At 44.8% G+C, this 18,283-nt stretch overlaps 1 protein-coding gene across 1 annotated transcript in view; it reads right to left on the bottom strand.

The window, feature by feature from the left end:
• Positions 1–18,283, bottom strand: part of PARP1 (poly(ADP-ribose) polymerase 1) — a 244,306-nt gene that overhangs the window by 209,429 nt on the left and 16,594 nt on the right. The window contains exon 2 of the mRNA XM_033939243.1: positions 7,461–7,623. Within this exon, the coding sequence (XP_033795134.1) occupies positions 7,461–7,623 (163 nt within the window). The remainder of the gene's footprint in view (positions 1–7,460; positions 7,624–18,283) is intronic.

The raw sequence follows: 18,283 nt of genomic DNA, 5'->3' as shown, positions 1-18,283 counted from the left end.
CTACATATCGCCAATTACTACGACTCAAATATGAATATAATTCCCTGACCTCCTATAAAGCTAGACAAGATTTATTTCTACTTGCCTCGGGACATTATATAGGTGACAATATAGTAGGAAAACCATTAGCTAATTATCTTAAAAATAAATCCAAAAGGTTCTCTATTTCATCTATCTATAATTCTTCGGGTCAACTTCTCTCCTCTACAGATTCTATTCAGTCTCAATTTGAATCATTCTATTCCAATTTATATACCTCTGAACTCCCCACACCAGAACCTAATTATGATTCCTTCTTAAAAGATTTGCAGCATCCCCAATTGACAACATCCGCCAAAAACTCACTAGAGGATCCCATCACAACAAAGGAAATTTTTTCTGCCATTTCGTCCATGGCAAAAAATAAAGCCCCTGGACCGGATGGAATAACCAATGAATTTTACAAGAAATTCAATGCCATCCTTGCTCCACATCTTCTAAACTATTATACTTTTATTCATGATTCCCCTCATAAACAGTACAATTTTGCAGAGGCCACTATAGTAATATTTCCGAAACCGGACAGAGATCCTACTTTGGTAAAGAACTACCGCCCCATCTCTCTATTAAACTTAGATTATAAAATCTTAGCTAAGATTCTTTCTACTAGACCACAGGTGTCAAAGTCGGTCCTCGAGGGCCGGAATCCAGTCGGGTTTTCAGGATTTCCCCAATGAATATGCATGAGATCTATGTGCATGCACTGCTTTCAATGCATATTCATTGGGGAAATCCTGAAAACCCGACTGGATTACGGCCCTCGAGGAGGGACTTTGACACCCCTGTACTAGACTAAACAATGTCATTACCAAATTGATTCATCCCGATCAGATTGGTTTTATCAAACATCGCTACATTGGGGACAACATGAGACTATTTCATCACGTTAATGCTTATGCTAAAACAATATCGGAACCCATAGTAAGATTGTCCATTGATGCTGAGAAAGCCTTCGACCGAGTGGAATGGCCCTTCCTACTAAGAGTTCTAAAATGGTATAATTTTGGAGAATACTTTATTGATTAGATTAAAACATTATATTGGAGCCCTTCATCACGCATATTGTTTTATTTGATCTTAATCGCTGATTTTTGTCGTGTTTTATTGTTTTTAAAAAAAAAAAAAATTTCTTCATTCCGTTCGACCGGGCAGGCCACGTGGCCGCAGCCCCGCGGCTTCGATCTTGCGGCGGAGCTTTTTCGGCTTATGTCCCAGCCTATCACCGGTTTTAAAAAGTGTGACAAGTGCCAGCACGCGATTTCGTTAACGGGCCCTCATCGATGCTGTGTTCGGTGTCTTGGGCCTGAACATCTCCCGAAATCGTGCCGGCCTTGCTCTACACTCACCGCACGTGCTTTCAAGCGCCGTTGCATTTTGTGGGAATTGCTGTTCATGGAGTCCTCGACGGAGCCATCAACCACGAAGGGACCTTCGCCTTCGACATCATCCGCAACTCCACAGCCTACCACCTCTGCGGCGCCAAGTCTCATCAAGCCCGCCTCGTTCGTCCCGGCTCAGACTCCGGTGCCTGCTGCGATGCCTTCCTCAACCTCCTCAGGTCAGGTAGCTCAGCAGCCAATTCCCCCAGTAGTGTTAAAAGTCCAAGCACTCACACACTACTCCGAGGGAGCGCGAGGCTCACGCAGGTGGTCCCATTTCAGATGCAGATTCATCCTTGACGGCCTCGCTCCAGACCATGTTACAGAAGCAATTCATCGAGCTCTTTACCACGATGGGGCCTCAGCTTCTTTCCCAAAACCAGCCTGGACATGTGGAGGCCTCCCGCAAGGTTGAGCCCCCTCCAGTGCCTCAGCGGGGAACACACTCTCAACAGGGAGCAGAGTCTCTGCGAGTGTCTGGTCTGGCAACAATGCATGCATCGCAAGGAGCAGAGTCTTTGCCCATGCCTCCATTGGAACCGATGCACTCGATGCAAGGAGCAGTCTTTGCGAGTGCCTCCATTGGAGCCGATTCACTCGATGCAAGGAGCAGAGTCTTTGCGAGTGCCTCCACTGGAACCGATCACCCCGACGGGGTTCGAGCCTGTACGGCAACCACCCCTGCTTCAATCGACCGCTTCCAGCCCCATCCACTACCTGGGAGCCTCAGCGAAGACCTACTCGCCTCGCCCATCAAGGCCGACCTCTCGACACAGTCCACATCACCAATCGTGGCACTCCTCGAGGCAAGCATCCAGACAGGCCTCACCTCATCGGAAGCAAGCATACCTGAAGTACTCACCACCGACCACTACTCCTCCACCGATGCCGGAGCTCGAGGACACAATGGGATCTCTCTCACCGTCTAAATCCCTGTCCCCAATGGATCCGGAGGCCTCGACCTCTTCGAGCCCGTCTCGAGGCCCTGCAACGGCCGACCAACTGTCCTTCTCCTCGTTCCTTCGACAGATGGCTGATGACATGGACATCCCCCTGGATACGGGGTCCAAATTCTCGAAAGAATACCTGGAGACTATGCGCCTCCCTCAACCACCGGCGGAGTCCCTAAAGCTTCCCTTACACAAGCCATTGGACCATACCTTTGCATGGTGCCTCGAGACACCTTATTCAATCCCTGCGGTGCCGGGTAAGTTGGACACCAGATACTGCACTGTTCATCGGAAAGGGTTCGACGGCTCTCAGCTCTCCCACCAATCCCTGCTAGTGGAGTCCTCACTGAAGCAGTCCCATCCCTCCCAGGTCTACGCCTCCGTCCCACCTGGTAGAGAGGGAAAGACAATGGACCAAGTCCTGAATTACAACTTCCACTTCACAACATATTTGGAGTTCCTATAGTCCGTACTCCAGAAGTTCACGCCCTATGTGGATACTAGAGCACAATTCGAGTACCAGGAGGCGCTGGCTTCGTTATCCCAGCCCCGGGTGCAGCTTATGCAGTCCTCCTACGACGCCTTCGAGCTCGCGGTTCGGGCCGCATGTTCGGTGGCTATGCACCGGCTGGCTTGGCTGCGGACAATCGACATGGACTCCAACCTCCAGGATAGGCTTGCCAATGTTCCATGCGCTGGCACCGATCTCTTCGATGAGTCCATCGAGGCGGTCACCAAGAAGGTCTCGGACCATGAGAAGTCCTTCCAGTCCATCCTGCGTCCAAAGCCCAGGCCTGCTCCTCCTCGTCAATCACGCCCGCCGCTGATCTACCAGCGGCGTTACCCCCCAAAACAGGCTCCCCCTATCCGATAGCCTATGAAGAGGCAGCACCCGCAGAAACATCAGCAAAAGTCTCAACCATCTGCGGTTCCTAAGGCGCCTCAGCCATTTTGACTGTCTCAAAGAGAGCATAACCTCCGTCGTTCTACCTTCTTCAGCAACTCCACCTATCGGGAGGTCGCATCCACCATTTTTTTCCATCGATGGACGACTATCACCACCGATCTCTGGGTCCTCTCCATCGTCAAGGAAGGATACTCCCTTCAATTCCACCAGGTTCCTCCGGAACATCCTCCAAGAAAGTATCCTTCCAACTTGACGCAGACCACCCTTCTTCAGGAAGCCCAGGCCTTACTGCAGCTCAGGGCTGTCGAACCGGTCCCTCAGGACCAACAGAACAAGGGATTTTATTCCCGGTACTTCCTTGTGCCGAAGAAGACGGGCGATCTGCGGCCCATTTTGGACCTCAGGGTGCTCAACAAGTTTCTGGTCAAAGAAAAGTTTTGCATGCTGACCTTGGCATCCCTGTATCCCCTCATCGAGCAAAACGATGCTCTCTGGATCTGAAGGAGGCCTACACTCACATCCACATTCATCCGGCCTCACGCCAATTCCTCAGATTCCGGGTGGGACATCTTCATCTTCAATACCGATTGCTTCCCTTCGGCCTGGCCTCATCCCCCAGAGTCTTCACCAAGTGCCTGGTAGTGGCAACCGCAGCACTCAGGAACCACGGCCTTCAGGTGTTCCCCTACCTGGACGACTGGCTCATCAAGGATTCCACGTCTCAGGGAGTCGCCCTTGCGACCCAAAAGACAATTTGGTTGCTACAACATCTGGGATTTGAGATAAACTTCCCAAAATCCCACTTACAGCCCTCCCAGTCTCTTCCCTTCATCGGGGCGATCCTGGATACTACCCAACTCCAAGCGTTCCTCCCTCCCTCACGCATGGAGACTCTTCTTCACCTCTGCCATTCAATGTCCTCTCGCCCTTCCATCTCGGCGAGACAGATGGTCCTGCTGGGCCACATGGCCTCTACAGTGCATGTGACGCCATTTGCCAGACTTCACCTCAGGACGCCTCAGTGGACCTTGGCGTCTCAGTGGTCCCAGACATCCAACCCTCTGACTCAACACATCCAGGTCACTCCTGCTCTGCAACAGTCTCTTCGCTGATGGATACTATCCTCCAATCTCTCCAGAGGCTTGTTGTTCCAAATCCCCCGCCATCAGAAAGTCCTCACGACCGACTCGTCGACCTATGCTTGGGGGGCTCATCTGGACGGCCTCCGCACCCAGTGCCACATCAATCTCCTAGAACTCAGGGCGATCTTCAACGCTCTCCAGACCTTTCAACATCTCCTTCGCGACTAGGTGGTCCTCATTCGCACAGACAACCAGGGAGCCATGTACTATGTGAACAAGCAGGGAGGCACGGGATCGGCCTCCGTCTGCCAGGAAGCTCTGAAAGTGTGGGATTGGGCGATTCGCAACAACACCTTCCTCAGAGCGGTCTACATTCAGGGGGCGGATAATGCCTTAGCAGACAGCTTGAGCCGTCTTCTACAACCTCACGAGTGGACCCTCAACTCCATGCCCCTTCATCACATCTTCTCCCTGTGGGGAACGCCTCAGATAGACCTCTTTGTAGCCCCCCACAACTTCAAAATTCCTCACTTCTGCTCCAGGATCTACACCCCTCAGCGCTTTGAGGCAGATGCATTCCTCCTGGACTGGACGAATCGCTTTCTATATGCGTTTCCTCCATTTCCTCTCATTCAAAAGACTCTGGTCAAGCTGAAGTCAGACCATGCCACCATGATCCTGATTGCTCCACGGTGGCCCAGACAACCATGGTACTCCCTTCTACTTCAACTCAGCAGCAGGGAGCCATACCCTCTACCAGTTTTTCCATCTCTGCTTACACAGCATCAGGGATCTCTACTTCACCCCAACCTGCAGTCTCTACACCTGACAGCTTGGTTCCTCTCAACATAACCCCTCTACAATTCTCCTAACCTGTGAGGGACATCTTGGAAGCTTCAAGGAAGCCTGCTACCAGACAATGCTACCACCAAAAATGGACTAGATTCTCTGTTTGGTGTGTCTCTCAGCGTCAGGAGCCTCTACATTCCTCCTTGCCTTCAGTTTTGGATTTTGCACCTGTCTCAGCCTGGCCTCAAGTCTTCCTCCATACGAGTCCACCTCAGTGCAATCGCTGCTTTCCATCAGCCTCTACAAGGGAACCCTCTGTCTGCTCATTCTTTGGTTTCCAGATTCATGAAAGGACTTTTCCATGTCAATCCTCCCCTCAAACCACCCCCAGTGGTTTGGGACCTCAATGTTGTCCTTTCGCAGCTTATGAAACCTCCATTTGAACCTCTTCACAAGGCTCACCTGAAGTATCTCACTTGGAAAGTGGTGTTTCTCATTGGCCTCACTTCCGCTCGACGAGTCAGTGAGCTCCATGCCTTGGTCGCGGACCCACCTTTTACAGTCTTCCATCATGACAAGGTGGTTCTCCGCACCATCCGAAATTTCTCCCGAAAGTTGTCTCGGAATTTCATCTTAACCAATCCATCGCTCTGCCAGTGTTCTTTCCGAAGCCACGCTCTCACTCTGGAGAATCTGCTCTTCATACTCTGGACTGTAAGCGTGCTTTAGCTTTCTACCTAGAACGCACCAAACCTCACAGAACGGCTCCTCAACTTTTCCATGTCCTTCGATCCGAACAAGTTGGGACGCCCCGTGTCCAAGCGCACCATCTCCAACTGGATGGCAGCTTGCATCTCATTCTGCTATGCCCAGGCTGGATTGCCCTTGACAAGAAAATCACAGCCCATGAGGTCAGAGCTATGGCAGCTTCTTTAGCTTTCCTCAGATCGACACCGATTGAGGAGATTTGTAAAGCTGCCACTGGGTCCTCGGTTCATACCTTCACTTCTCACTATTGCCTGGATACTTTCTCCAGACGGGATGGACAGTTTGGCCAAACAGTATTACAAAATTTATTCTCCTAAGTTGCCATCTCTCCCACCATCCCACTATGGTTAGCTTGGAGGTCACCCATTAGTGAGAATACCTGCCTGCTTGTCCTGAGATAAAGCAATGTTACTTACCGTAACAGTTGTTATCCAGGGACAGCAGGCAGCTATTCTCACATCCCACCCACCTCCCCTGGGTTGGCTTCTCTGCTAGCTATCTGAACTGAGGAGACGTGCCCTGGTCTGGGCGGGAAGGCACTCGCGCATGCGCAGTGCAGGCGACTCGAAACTTCGAGTTTTTCTTCAAAGAAGCGTCCGCATCAGGGTTCTGTTGGATCACGTCACCCATTAGTGAGAATAGTTGCCTGCTGTCCCTGTATAACAACTGTTACGATAAGTAACATTGTTGTTTCTACCTTTTGTTGTCTCTGGTTTCTGCTTTCATCTTCTTTTCACTCTCTTCCTTCCAGCGTCTGCCCCTTCTATCTACTGTCTGACCTCTCCTCCTTCCATATGGTATTTGTCTTCTTTCTATGCCCCTCTTCCCTTTCCATCCAGCCTATGCCCCTCTCTCATTTTTACATGATTCATTCCAGATTCACTGCTCTCTTCATTTTTATCTCTCCTACACCAGATCTAACTCTCAATTTCTCTGCTGACCCCCCTTCCCATCTCATTCCTGTCTCTCCCCTTCCCCTCCTCTAATCTCCCTGCCAGCTGTTTCCTTCCTTTTTTATTCTCCCTTCCCTCTTCCCCTGTCCAGCAGTAACTCTCTTCCCTTCCCTTTCCCTCCTCCCCTCCCAGCATAGCCTTCCACCAAGAAGCAAAACCAGGCCTGTATCAAACCCAGCTCCAATGCATTTTTTTCTCCCCAAACCCCTTATTCCTTACACAGAGCATGCAAACATTATAATACATCAAAGCAAAACAACTAGAATAGTTTCAGAATCATGAAAAATAAATTAAATAACTATGCTTTACAATACTCTTACTGGAAGAAACAAGACAGAGGGACATAACAGATGTATACAAATATCCAGTAGGCCCCACCCAATAAGGTCAAAACAGACAACCTCAACGAAAAACTACACAGAAACCAAGTTCTCCTCACCCTACACTGTCCATGGCTGGGTCCTTTTCTTTATTGGGCAGTAGAAACCCAAGTCTGGAAGAGTCTCACTTCACAGCACATAACAGTAAGCACTGGGCTTTCAAATGGACCCAACTAACCGTTTCAGACTTGAGGGCATTGGACCTGTGCATACCTGCTGATGCTCCGCCACTTTCAATGGCTTTTTTTATTTTCTCCTGATCCTCCCAACGCAGCTCCAGAAATCCATCCACTTCATTAGGCGATAGCGTGACAACTTGCTTCCAGAAGCAGGCATAGTGATACCAATGTGGCACTTTCCCATCAAACATGGGGGACTGGAAGGAAACAAAATGGGAAAATAATGTCACATTTACCATCAGATTGCTGGAAAGTGTGAAATTTAGTCATATCTTAATTTCCTTTCCATTAGTCTGGTTGCATCAACTTGACTAATGGGTTATCTCCTCCTACCAGCAGATGGAAGTCAAGAAACTGAGTTTTCCCACTCACATGCTGCTAAGAGGCTGTGCTTCAAGGAAAGCTCAAATATGCTTCTGCCAAAGCAGCAGGTCTCTTAAACCAAACCCATGCTACATCAACCACTGCAACTATAACCCAGTTGAAAAGTGTTGCACAAAAAAAACTGATAAATACACTTAAGGGACAAGCTAGATTTTCTTACAAAAATACAACTTCTTGTATCCCGCAATTTTCAACATGGAATCAATGTGGCTCATAGCAAGGATTTTACATTATTGACTCAGGTTAGAGATGTGAATTTAACATTGATAGCTCAAGTTTTGAAGGAAAAATAGATGGGATGGGGGGAAGGCCTTGAACAGTGTTTAGTAGCTACAAGGGAAAGAAGACAGACTGTTCCAGATGCGCGATCCTAGGAACTCAAACTTGAAGTTAAATATCATCTTCAGATGTACTTGTTGAGATGGGAATGGTATCTTGAAGTGCTGAAAAGACCTTGAAGGTGTGCGAGACCTTAATGTTGGCCTAATATGTATTAAGCAGCTTTACATGGCAGTCTTTACATTATTTTTGTTATTCTGACATTATTTGATGACATGCAACAAAGTTAACAATAATAATCTATGAATGACGGCTTTCATAAGAAAGAATCTAAATTCAAGAACTTAGATTTTTGTAACATGCCCTTCAACCCAGAACCAAAAACATAAGAACATAACATAACAATCGGCTTTTATATCGCAGGACCATAAAGCTCTATGCGATTTACAAAAGAAAAAATTATTACAATTGAATGGAATAGCTTAGTTGCTCAAATATTTAGTAAACAAGTATGTTTTTAAATGTCTTCCAAATTCTAAGGTACTGAAGATCATAGTTAGGTCTAAAATCTTTACCCCAGAATGCTGCCTGATAAGATAGAAGGCGGTGATGATATTTGCATCCTTTAATGGATGGAAAAATGAAGTTTCCATTCGAGTGTCTATTGTGTTTAATATTATTGAAGGAGAACAGATTTGTAAGATAATTAGGAATTAGCCCAAATATGATTTTATAACAAATACAGCCAAACTTGAACCTTACCTGAGCCTCCACCAGCAGCCAGTGCAACTCTCGAAAAAAAGGCATAACATGATCATACTTCTTCAACTTAAAAATAAGTCTGACCGCTGCATTTTGGACAATTCACAATCTCTGCAAGTTTCTCTGAATGACTGCCAGGTATATGATGTTACAGTAATCCAGCTGACTGAGGACCAAAGACTGGAGCAAAAGTCTGAATGATGAGGCATCAAAGTATGCCCTGATAGATCAAAGCCTCCAAAAGAACATAAGAATAGCCTTACTGGGTCAGATCAAAGGTCCATCAAGCCCAGTAGCCTGTTCTCATGGTGATCAATCCAGGTCACTAGTACCTGACCAAAACCCAATGAGTAGCAACATTCCATGCTACCGATTCAGGGCAAGCAGTGGCTTGCCCCATTTCTTTCTCAATAACAGACTATGGACGTTTCCTTCAGGAAATTGTCCAAACCCTTCTTAAAACTAGCTATGCGTTCCAGAGTTTAACTATTCTCCGAGTGAAAAAATATTTCCTCCTATTGGTTTTAAAAGTATTTTCCTGTAACTTCATCGAGTGTCCCCTAGTCTTTTTTAACAGAGTGAAAATTCAATCCACTTGTACCCGTTCTACTCCACTCAGGATTTTGTAATCAAATCTCCCCTCGGCCGTCTCTTTTCCAAGCTGAAGAGCCCTAACCTTTTTAGTCTTTCCTAATACAAGAAGAGTTCCATCTCCTTTATCATCTTGGTTGCTCTTCTTTGAACCTTTTCTAATGCCACTATATCTTTCTTGAGATAAGGAGACCAGAATTGAACTCAATACTCCAGGTGAGGTCGCACCATGGAGTAGTAATACAGGGGCATTATAACATTTAGTCTTGTTAATAATTCCTTTAAAAAAAAATAATAATAATAATTCCTAACATCTTGTTTCTTTTTTGGCCGCCGCACATTGGGCAGAAGGTTTCATCATATTGTCTACAATGACACCCAGATCGTTTTCTTGGGTGCTAACCCCCAAGGTGGACCCGTCACCCTAACATCAGATAAACTGTGATTCAGGTTATTCTTCCCAATGTGCATCACTTTGCATTTGTCCACATTAAATTTCATCTGCCACTTGGATGCCCAGTCTTCCAATTTCCTAAGGTCTGCCTGCAATTTTTCACAATCCGCATGCGTTTTAGCAACTTTGAACAGTTTAGTGTCATCTGCAAATCTAATCACCTCACCTCACTTATCATTCCAATTTCCAGATCATTTATTGTTAAATATATTTTACTGAGCTCAACTAGAACAAGGAACAAAAAGCACATGTAGTATCAGCTCATTATATAAACAAATGCCAGTCAACCCCCCTCCCTCCCCCAAGCCTGCCACCCCTGCCCCAAACCACCCCCCATCCCCCAGTCCTCCTTCAACCACCATCCATGGAATGCTTCAGAAAAGAAAAATATACACAGAGCCTCTTACAGAAGCAATGAATTCAGCAAGAAACAAAGAACAACTGGTCAACAGTTCAACAAGCGACTACAAGCTGCCGAGGTCAGTGTTCCAAAAAGGCTCCCAAGTGCGCTGAAAAGTGCGCCCGGGCAAAGAGGAAAAATCCTGTACATCTTTGCGTTCCTACATCAGGAGTGTTATCAGGCGACAGCGCCAAAACATCCGCCTCCAACCATTTAAGCAAAATGCATTTCAGAGCAATCAATACAGTCCACTGGAGAAAAGCTGCAGCCCCTCGGCATCTAGGGTAAAAATGGAGGGGAGCTTCAAATAAAAGCAAGGGGGAATATTGTATGATAACATTCCAGATACATTTCACAGAAAAAATGGCATCCCAAAAGGACTGAATGACAGGACAAGTCCAAAACATATCTCCCAAACCAGCCTCAGGGGCGGCACAGTGAAGACAAGCAGCGGAGGCTTGGAACCCAGAAAGGTGATTCCAGATCATTTATAAATAAGTTAAATAGTACCGGTTCCAGTACAGATCCTTGCGGCACTCCACTGTTTACTCTTCTCTACTGAGAAAAATGACATTTAACCCTACCCTCTGTTTTCTATCCGATAACCAATTCCTAATCCACAACTGAACTTTGCCACATATCCCATGATTCTTCAATTTTCTCAGGAGTCTCTCACGAGAATCTTTGTCAAAAGCTTTCTGTAAATCTAGAAACACTAGACTTGCCTTTATCCACATGTTTATTCACACCTTCAAATAAGTTAAGCAAATTGGTGAGGCAAGATCTCCCTTGACTGAACCCATGCTGACTGTCTCATTAAATCATGTTTGTCTACATGTTCCACAATTTCATTTTTAAATAATTGTTTCCACCATTTTGCCCAGCACTGAAGTCAGGCTTACCTGTCTGTAATTTCCCGGATCTCTCCTGAAACCCTTTATAAAAATCGACATAACATTGGCCCCCCTCCAATCTTCAGGTACTACAGATGATTTTAGCAACAGGTTACAGATCACTAACAACAAGTTTGGGTTCTTTTAGCACTTGTCGATTTAGCTTAGTACATCTTCCAGATTCACAGAGATTTCTTTCAGTTCTTCCTCATCAGCACCCTTGAAAACCATTTCTGGTTCAGGTAGATCCCTTACATCTTCTTCCGTAAAGACCGAAGCAAAGAATTCATTAAGTCTCTCCGCTATGGCTTTATCCTCCCTGAATGTCCTATGGATTCCCTCACAGGTTTTCTGCTTCTGATGTACCTAAAAAAATTACTATGAGTTTTTGCCTCTTTTGCAAGTTTCTCTTCATATTCTTTCTTAGCTTTCGTTATCAATGCTTTGCATCTAACTTGCCAATGCTTGTTTCTCTTCTTATTTTCTTCATTCGGATCCTTTTTCCATTCTTTAAAGGATTTTTTTTTTTTTTTTTGCACTAATAGCCTCTCTTACTTCACCTTTTAATCATGTTGGCTCTCGTTTCCTCTTCTTTCCATCTTTGCTGATAGGTGGAATACATCTGGTCTGGGCTTCCATGATGGTATTTTTAAATAACATCCATGCCTGGTTTATAGTCCTAATCTTTGCAACTAATCCTTTGAACTCTCACTTTATTCCCCCCTGAAAAAAAAAAAAAGACCACCAAAAGCAATGGGAACCTCCTCTGGGCCACAGATATCCCTCTCCTCTCGGGACCATTTTCGAAGTTGGAAACAGTGCATCACAGGAGGGGCAGAGAACTGGCAGTTATACTCATCTGCCAGCTCATGCAGTGTTGGCATGCCTGGCAAACGTGCAAAAGCTCACCAGACCACTGAGGCCGACTGCAGCCTGGGACTCTGACAATCCCACTGCTTTCATGGCATGATCTGTAATTTGAGATGTTTGTATAACTCTTGTTTGTTCTATTCTGAGAATGTTACTTTTGTAATGCCGCCTAGGAATAGATGGTTGACAAATTTTTTTAAATAAATAAATCTCATTATTCCTTGTGGTTAGAGTGGCTTATGGGCCTGGGTCCTCCTCTCTGTGGTTCACTAGCCCATGCTCCAGGCTATTTAAGATACCTGTGTGCATCTCTACTAGGCTTTCCTATACCAGGTGCTGATGTTCTGGAGACAGATTTGTACTTTTTTATTCTGATCTTTGTGAGGGGGGTCAGTAAACATTGGGAGAGTGTGTGGGGGTCTTTACTTTGTCTCTGCAGTGGTTATCTGGTCACTTTGGATACCTTTTTGGCACTTATACCTGTTTTTACAACATCTAACTCACAAACGTTTTAAGTTTCGTCCAGGATGTCTAGTAAAACATTTGATTATCCCTGCAGGATGACTAAATCTAGGTCAGCACCCATCCCTAACCACTCCTCTAGATACGCCCATCCCTTTCAGTTCTAGGCACACAGTGACATAAAAAGTCCCACGACACGTCTAGAAAGTCGGTTTATCGGCACTTGGACGGCCTGTCTTTTAGGTCGTCCAAGTGCTGACTTGGGCAGGTTTTTGAACGAATTTTAAGTTTTGATTATGAGCCCCTTAGCATCAGAAGTGAAACCTGACCCCAATCACTTTAAAGACTTCTCTCTACGCTAATACTAGTTCAGTTTTTTTTTAATTTCACACTGATGTATCTCCGAGGTGTTGCCGGTGGCTGCAGCACTTCTTATTCGTTGCCTGCTGTGGTCCCGCATGCTTCTCTCTGTCATGTCCACCCAGGAAGGAAAGAGGAAATGATGTCTGCAAGGCAGGTAGCAGCAGAGAGAAGCATGCAAGGCTGCAGCAGATGACAAACATGAATCACTATGGCCACTGGTAACATTATTCCAGAAACCAAAAAATTCTAAAATCTAAAATGTCTCTGGTCTTGAGCATTTCAGATACAGGAATGTGAACCTGAATTGTACCTGGGGCAATGTAGGGTTAAGTGACTTGCCCAGTGTCACAAGGAGCTGCAGTGAGAATCAAGTCCAGTCCCCCCAGGTGCTAAAAAATGACACCATCCCCACAGATAACCAAAGGAAACCATTCTTTAGCATCTATCTCAGTGTCTCTCAAACTTTTTAGCTCTGGCACACTAAATGGAGCAAACGTTTTTCGTGGTACATTATCATTAAAATCATAAAATTGCAAAACCAACAAAAAATTAAATTTGAGTGTTATTTATTTAAAGTTCTTTAAGCTATGTGTGGATAATTATAACAGTGGTGAAGATGGCTGCTTCAAACTAGATGCGCTGAGCTGTTCGCGTCGGGTTTGTTCCTCAACCTAAGAAATTTTCTTCGTGTCGAGCCGTGAGCGGGCTTTTGTGGATACTTACAAGTATGCCCAAGAGAAGAGGCCGGAGCGCTACTGCTGCCTCGCGCGCCCTGAAGTTCCCCCTCTTGGCAACATAGAGCAACTCCTGAGGCAAATGCAGGAGGTCTCTCGGGCGTCGGATGGCGGCCTGCTGAGGACACAGGGAGATGAACCCGTAGTTGTTCCTCTAGGGCACAATGTTACGCTGAGCCTCGATGCAAGGGCGCCGCCCCCACAACCTCAGGTTACCAGCTCTCCCAGGGGTGGGGAAACCCTCCGTGGTGTTATCTTCCTCAGAGGCAAGATTGGATCCAGGAGAAGGTTTGGAGGTAGGGGCTCATAGTCAAGGAGCCCTAACGAATATGCCTGGGGATAATTCAACTTTACAAGGGGGCGATAGCCAGGAGGCATGCCCTGAAGAATACCCACAGAATGGTGAGCACTCTATCTTACAAACTTCAATTTCTCTGGTAAAACCTGCAGTGGTAACTTTAGACTCCTTATGGGACCTAATTGCTAGTTTTGCAAAGTCTATTACCCCTAAATTTGAATACTTGGAAGGGAAAATTACAAAACATACAAAAGAACTGAATGATTTAAGAAAAGAATTGACTAACTCAAATGCAATCTATACAGAAAATTGAAAAGGAAATCTTCACATCTAAACAACTTCAAGAGACTCTGATTAAAGATAATACCAACTTGAGAAGGAAAGTTGAAATGCTTGAGAACAATTCTCATAGTAATAATTTAAGGTTAATCAATTTTCCTAAACTTAAGATGGTAAATCCTAGAGAAATGCTTAAGAGATATTTAGTGGAAATTTTAGAAGTATCAGAGGAAATGTTACCACCATTTTCACGTGTTTATTATTTACCGATGAAAGCTTCTGTAGACCAGCAAAAAGATTTGGTTCAACAAACTTTAAATGTTTCAGAATTATTAGAGACTTCTGATAAAGACTTAGCATTACCAGCAACTCTGATTATAACTGTGGCGCATCCACTAGATATAACATGGTTATTAAGACTTTACTTTAAAAATAGACAAAAAGTTTTTCTTGGTTGTAAAGTACAGCTGTTTCATGATTTTACAAGGGAGACACAGAAGCTTAGCCGTGAATTTCTTCTTCTAAAATCTGGGGTTACATCTTTCGGGGCTACCTTCTATTTGAGACATCCATGTAAATGTATAGTGTGTTACCGCTCTGTCAAATATGTATTCTTTGAACCATCTCAATTGACAACTTTTGTGACAATGTCTCGTCTGGATGGAGGAATATCTTGAACCCTATATATAATTATGAGATCTCATTTTCAGTGCTATAGCTTTTAGCATCTTGCTATAAATTTTATTTTTTCTTGTTTTCTTTTCTTTCTTTTTCTTGCTATTTCTAAAACTTGGATCTAGAACAAGGACTTGAGCAAAAATAGTTAAATAATGTTTTCTTTATTGGATGTAAAATTAATTTTATGATTTTATGTTAATATGACTATTGCTTTCTGTACAAGTGTTATGCTTGAATTTAAATTGAAAATCAATAAAGATTTATTAATAATAACAGTGGTGAAACTAAAATAGGTAGAATAGACTTGCTAAGCAATGCAATGAATGTGCTTATTTTCGAGTGCAAATTAACTCAAAATGCGGCTCGACAGTCGACAAGCAAGTATGCATTTCATCATCCATCATCTAGTTATTTTTTTTTTTTTTTTAATTTGTCAGAGCTGAAAATCCAAGTTCGCAAAGATAAGATCCAAATGGTAAGAAAGCCTTGATTGCTTTGTTGCTCAAGTTAGGATAATTACTGCATAAAAAATAAAACTAAAGTTACTTGTTAGTTTTCAAGGATCAATCACATCAAAGAATGCTGCTGGTCTGGGGATAAGTTATTTGATGTATTAATGGGTTTAGCAATTCAGATTGAGCATGGCGGAATGCTGTTTGGTTGCTGCAGAAGTATGAGGAGGTACGTGCTGTAAAACAGAAGTGTTTGCTGAATTTTCTAAAAGTATGGGGTTTGTTGGATTCTTATTGTCAGACTGATGTATATATTTATGCTGCTATTATTTGGATTTTTGCCAGGTACTTGCAACTTGGATTGGCCTCCACGAAGATGGGATACTGGGCTAGATGGACCATTGGTCTGACCCAGTAAGGATATTCTTATGTACGCACATAACATTCACAGACTTGCATATGCAACATACAGTACATCTCATTTATTCTAGTGTATGCTTATGAAGGGAATTTTTAAAAATAAAGTAAAATTCTGGAATCTCTTCAGAGCACACCACTGTGCCTTGGCAAGCAGTTTGAGAGACACTGGTCTATCTCAACCTCAGTCCTTCTACACCAGCATTTTTCAATGGAAGGCTTGAAGGTCAGTGGCTGAGTCCATTCATACTCCGATTCTTCACTCTCTCCTTAAAGACAGTGACAAATTCTGTCACCACGTCATTCTCTATAATCTCAGCCCACCGGACTAACCAATTATCCAAGTTTATTTCAAGCTTGATATCCCACCTATCATAAACATTACATATAAAATGAAGAAAAGATAATAAATAGTGTTAAGACATTACATGGCAGTGGAGGAAAAAAATAGGGAGGAACTACAATTCAAATAGGAAAAGTGGGGGGGGGGGAGGAGTAGAAAAGGTTTGGTCTTCTAACCTAATTGTAAATAGCTAGCAATTTGGACTAATTAATGAAAAAGCAAAAAAACTATGGTTTTAAGATCTTTCTTAAATCGAGGCAATTGGAGTCTTAAATGAATTGGTAATAAATTCCAGAGTATCAGATATTAAGAGACAATTTTCATTAACCGATCTTAAAGTTCTATGGTTACTCCTCTTCTTTGGTTTCAACTTTTCCCGGATGGTGTCCAACCCAGCCAGCAGATTAACCGTTCCCCTTAACTGTATCTATGACATCCTGTTTGTCTAGATTGTAAGCTCTTTCGAGCAGGGTCTGCCTCCTTCATAAGAACATAAGAAGTTGCCCCCGCTGAGTCAGACCAGAGGTCCATCTTGCTCAGCAGTCCACTCCCGCAGCGGCCCATCAGGTCTAGTGCTTGAACAGTGGTCCCTGATTAATTTTGTAATTTACCTCTAATCCCATCCCTCTACTCTTATCTGAACCCCTCAATCCCTTTGTCTTCCAAGTACCTATCCAAAGCTTCTTTGAACCCCTGTAGCGTGCTCCTGTTTATCACATCCTCCGGTAGCGCATTCCATGTATCCACCACCCTCTGTGTGAAAAAGAACTTCCTGGCGTTTGTTCTAAACCTCTCCCCTTTCAATTTCTCTGAGTGCCCCCTTGTACTTATTGATCCCCTTAATTTGAAAAATCTGTCCCTGTCTATTTTTTCTATGCCCTTCATGATCTTGAAGGTTTCTATCATGTCTCCTCTAAGTCTCCGCTTTTCCAGGGAGAAAAGCCCTAGCTTTTTCAGTCTGTCAGTATATGAGAGGTCCTCCATGCCCTTTATTAGCTTAGTTGCTCTTCTCTGGACCCTCTCAAGTACCTCCATGTCCTTCTTGAGGTACGGCGACCAGAACTGAACACAGTACTCCAGATGCGGGCGCACCATAGCACGATACAGCGGCAGGATGACTTCCTTTGTCCTGGTTGTGATACCCTTCTTAATGATACCCAACATTCTGTTTGCTTTCCTTGAGGCCGTGGCACACTGCGCCGACGCCTTCAATGTTGAGTCTACCATCACTCCCAGGTCTCTCTCAAGGTCGCTCACCCCTAGCGCTGATCCCCCCATTTTGTAAGTGAACATCGGGGTTTTTTTCCCTATATGCATGACCTTGCATTTCCCTATGTTGAAACTCATTTGCCACTTTTTGGCCCATTTTTCCAGTGTTGTCAGATCTTTTTGGAGATCTTCGCAGTCCTCCATGTTATTGACCTTGCGATATAGTTTGGTGTCATCCGCAAATTTAATAACCTCACATTTTGTCCCTGCCTCCAGGTCGTTAATGAATATATTGAATAGGAGCGGTCCCAGCACCGACCCCTGTGGAACTCCGCTCGTGACCCATTGCCAGTCTGAGTAATGTCCCTTTACTCCAACCCTCCGTTTCCTGTCTGCCAGCCAGTTTTTGATCCATCGGTGGACCTCCCCTTGCACCCTATGGTTCCATAGCTTCCTTAGTAGTCTTTCGTGTGGCACCTTGTCGAAGGCTTTTTGGAAGTCAAGGTAAATGATATCTATGGATTCCCCTTTATCCACCTGGCTGGTTACCCCCTCAAAGAAGTATAATAAGTTTGTGAGGCATGACCTGCCCTTGCAGAAGCCATGCTGGCTCGACTTTAGCTGCCCATAGTTGTCGATGTGTTCCCAGATGCTGTCTTTAATCAGTGCTTCCATCATCTTTCCCGGGACCGAGGTCAAGCTCACCGGCCTGTAGTTTCCTGGGTCTCCCCTTGAGCCTTTCTTGAAGATGGGCGTGACATTTGCTATTTTCCAGTCTTCCGGAATCTCTCCAGTTTTTAGGGATAGGTTGCATATTTGTCGAAGTGGCTCAGCTATTTCGTTCCTTAGTTCCTTGAGTACCCTTGGGTGAATGCCATCTGGACCTGGCGATTTGTCGCTCTTTAGCCTGTCTAACTGCCTGAGGACATCCACCTTGCTCACCTCTAGCTGGACCAGATTTTCATCCTGCTCTCCTTTTACGATCTCCT

The sequence above is a fragment of the Geotrypetes seraphini genome, chromosome 3 (assembly GCF_902459505.1).
Source record: "Geotrypetes seraphini chromosome 3, aGeoSer1.1, whole genome shotgun sequence".
NCBI lineage: Eukaryota > Metazoa > Chordata > Amphibia > Gymnophiona > Dermophiidae > Geotrypetes > Geotrypetes seraphini.
This window is presented reverse-complemented; position numbering and strand designations above follow the sequence as displayed.